We start from the raw sequence: 1,433 nt of genomic DNA, 5'->3' as shown, positions 1-1,433 counted from the left end.
ACAATATGATCTCAATTTCATAAAGATAAGCTTGCACATATGCACAAAGGACAGTTTCAAATATGTTCATTGCAGTTCACTGTTTGCAACTGCAAAAGACTGATCATAAGCTAAAATCAATGGTATAAATACACCATAAGTAAATTAATACACAAAATAATATTAATATAAAAAGTACAAAAATACATAAAACATAAATAAATGATAATAGTAATTGCTTCTGGTGAAGAAGGAAGAGATGTTGAACTGGGGAGAGAACTGTGCTATGTTTCATTTCCTTAATAAAGGAAACAAATATGACAAATTGTTCACTGGAAGGGGTCAGTGCATGAGTGTATTGCTATATTATTATTCATACTTTCAATTTAGAAAGGAATAATGTATGCATAGAAAAACTACTTGAAGAAAATACAGTTGAGTTAACAGTAAATTATTCTGGGTAGTGGGAACTGGCGTGATAAATTCCCTTTCTAATAATTCATGGTATTTTTCACATTTTCTATAATGAACATATTTTTAGAAATAACATATTTTAGAAATAAGATATTACAGGATAAAAAGAACTTGATTTTTCCTTAAATAGCAACTATAACATAGAAAATTGCAAATATTTTTAAGTCATTAAAAATATTTGGTTCTAACCTCTTCTTGATCCAAATCTTTATCCTTGAAATTTAATTCTGAAAGATCAACTGGAAGACTATCTTTTTCACACTTCCAAATATCATCAGGCTCTTTCTTTTTGTGTCCCACTGTGGTTAAATCAGCTTTATCAGGCAAAAGGCTCATTCCCCTTGGTATGGGAGGAACAGGCTTTGTTCCATTTAGACTTCGTCGGGAAGATGGCGATCTCACCAAGGCAGGTGTAAGCTGAACTGGAGGTTTTTCTTGAGAATTTTCTCCTGCATGAAAAATAGATATTTTACTTTTTCTTTTTCTTTTTTTAATGTTAGAGAAGAAGGAGTTACAGTCACAAATGTTTAAAATACAATGTTTTAAAATAAAATTTAAAAAAGCACATTATAGCTGGCCACTGGGGAGAACAGGCTGCATAAAGCCTCAGCTTCTGATATAATATTTGATCTTGTGCAATAAACAAATACAGAAAGGAATTAATAGAAGAGAATCAAAGTATAGCGCTAAAAGAAAGTAATAAAATTGACTGAATATGCGATAAATTGAACACTGGACTTGTAGGATAGTTTAAAGGTGAAACATCTTTAAACTCATCTCCAACTACCTCGGCCTCCTAAAGTGCTGGGATCACAGGCATGACCCACTAGGCTCAGTCAACTTTTTATTTTAAGACTGAATGTGTCCTGAATGAACTTACATATGCTAATTTCATGATTTTTGGACTGGGTTATTGTTAAGAAAGAGTATTTTAGTTTATAACAAATAATAAAAAATGTTTCAGCCGAGCACGGTAACTC

General features: G+C 31.5%; 1 protein-coding gene across 1 annotated transcript in view; it reads right to left on the bottom strand.

Annotated features, from left to right (window-relative positions):
* The window catches only part of FAM179B (family with sequence similarity 179, member B), a 164,925-nt gene that overhangs the window by 100,382 nt on the left and 63,110 nt on the right, over positions 1-1,433 (bottom strand). The window contains exon 5 of the mRNA XM_011996232.1: positions 643-902. Within this exon, the coding sequence (XP_011851622.1) occupies positions 643-902 (260 nt within the window). The remainder of the gene's footprint in view (positions 1-642; positions 903-1,433) is intronic.

The sequence above is a fragment of the Mandrillus leucophaeus genome, unplaced genomic scaffold, assembly GCF_000951045.1.
Source record: "Mandrillus leucophaeus isolate KB7577 unplaced genomic scaffold, Mleu.le_1.0 Scaffold505, whole genome shotgun sequence".
Taxonomy (NCBI): domain Eukaryota; kingdom Metazoa; phylum Chordata; class Mammalia; order Primates; family Cercopithecidae; genus Mandrillus; species Mandrillus leucophaeus.
Note: the sequence above shows the minus strand (reverse complement) of the source record. Positions and strands in the feature narration are given on the sequence as shown.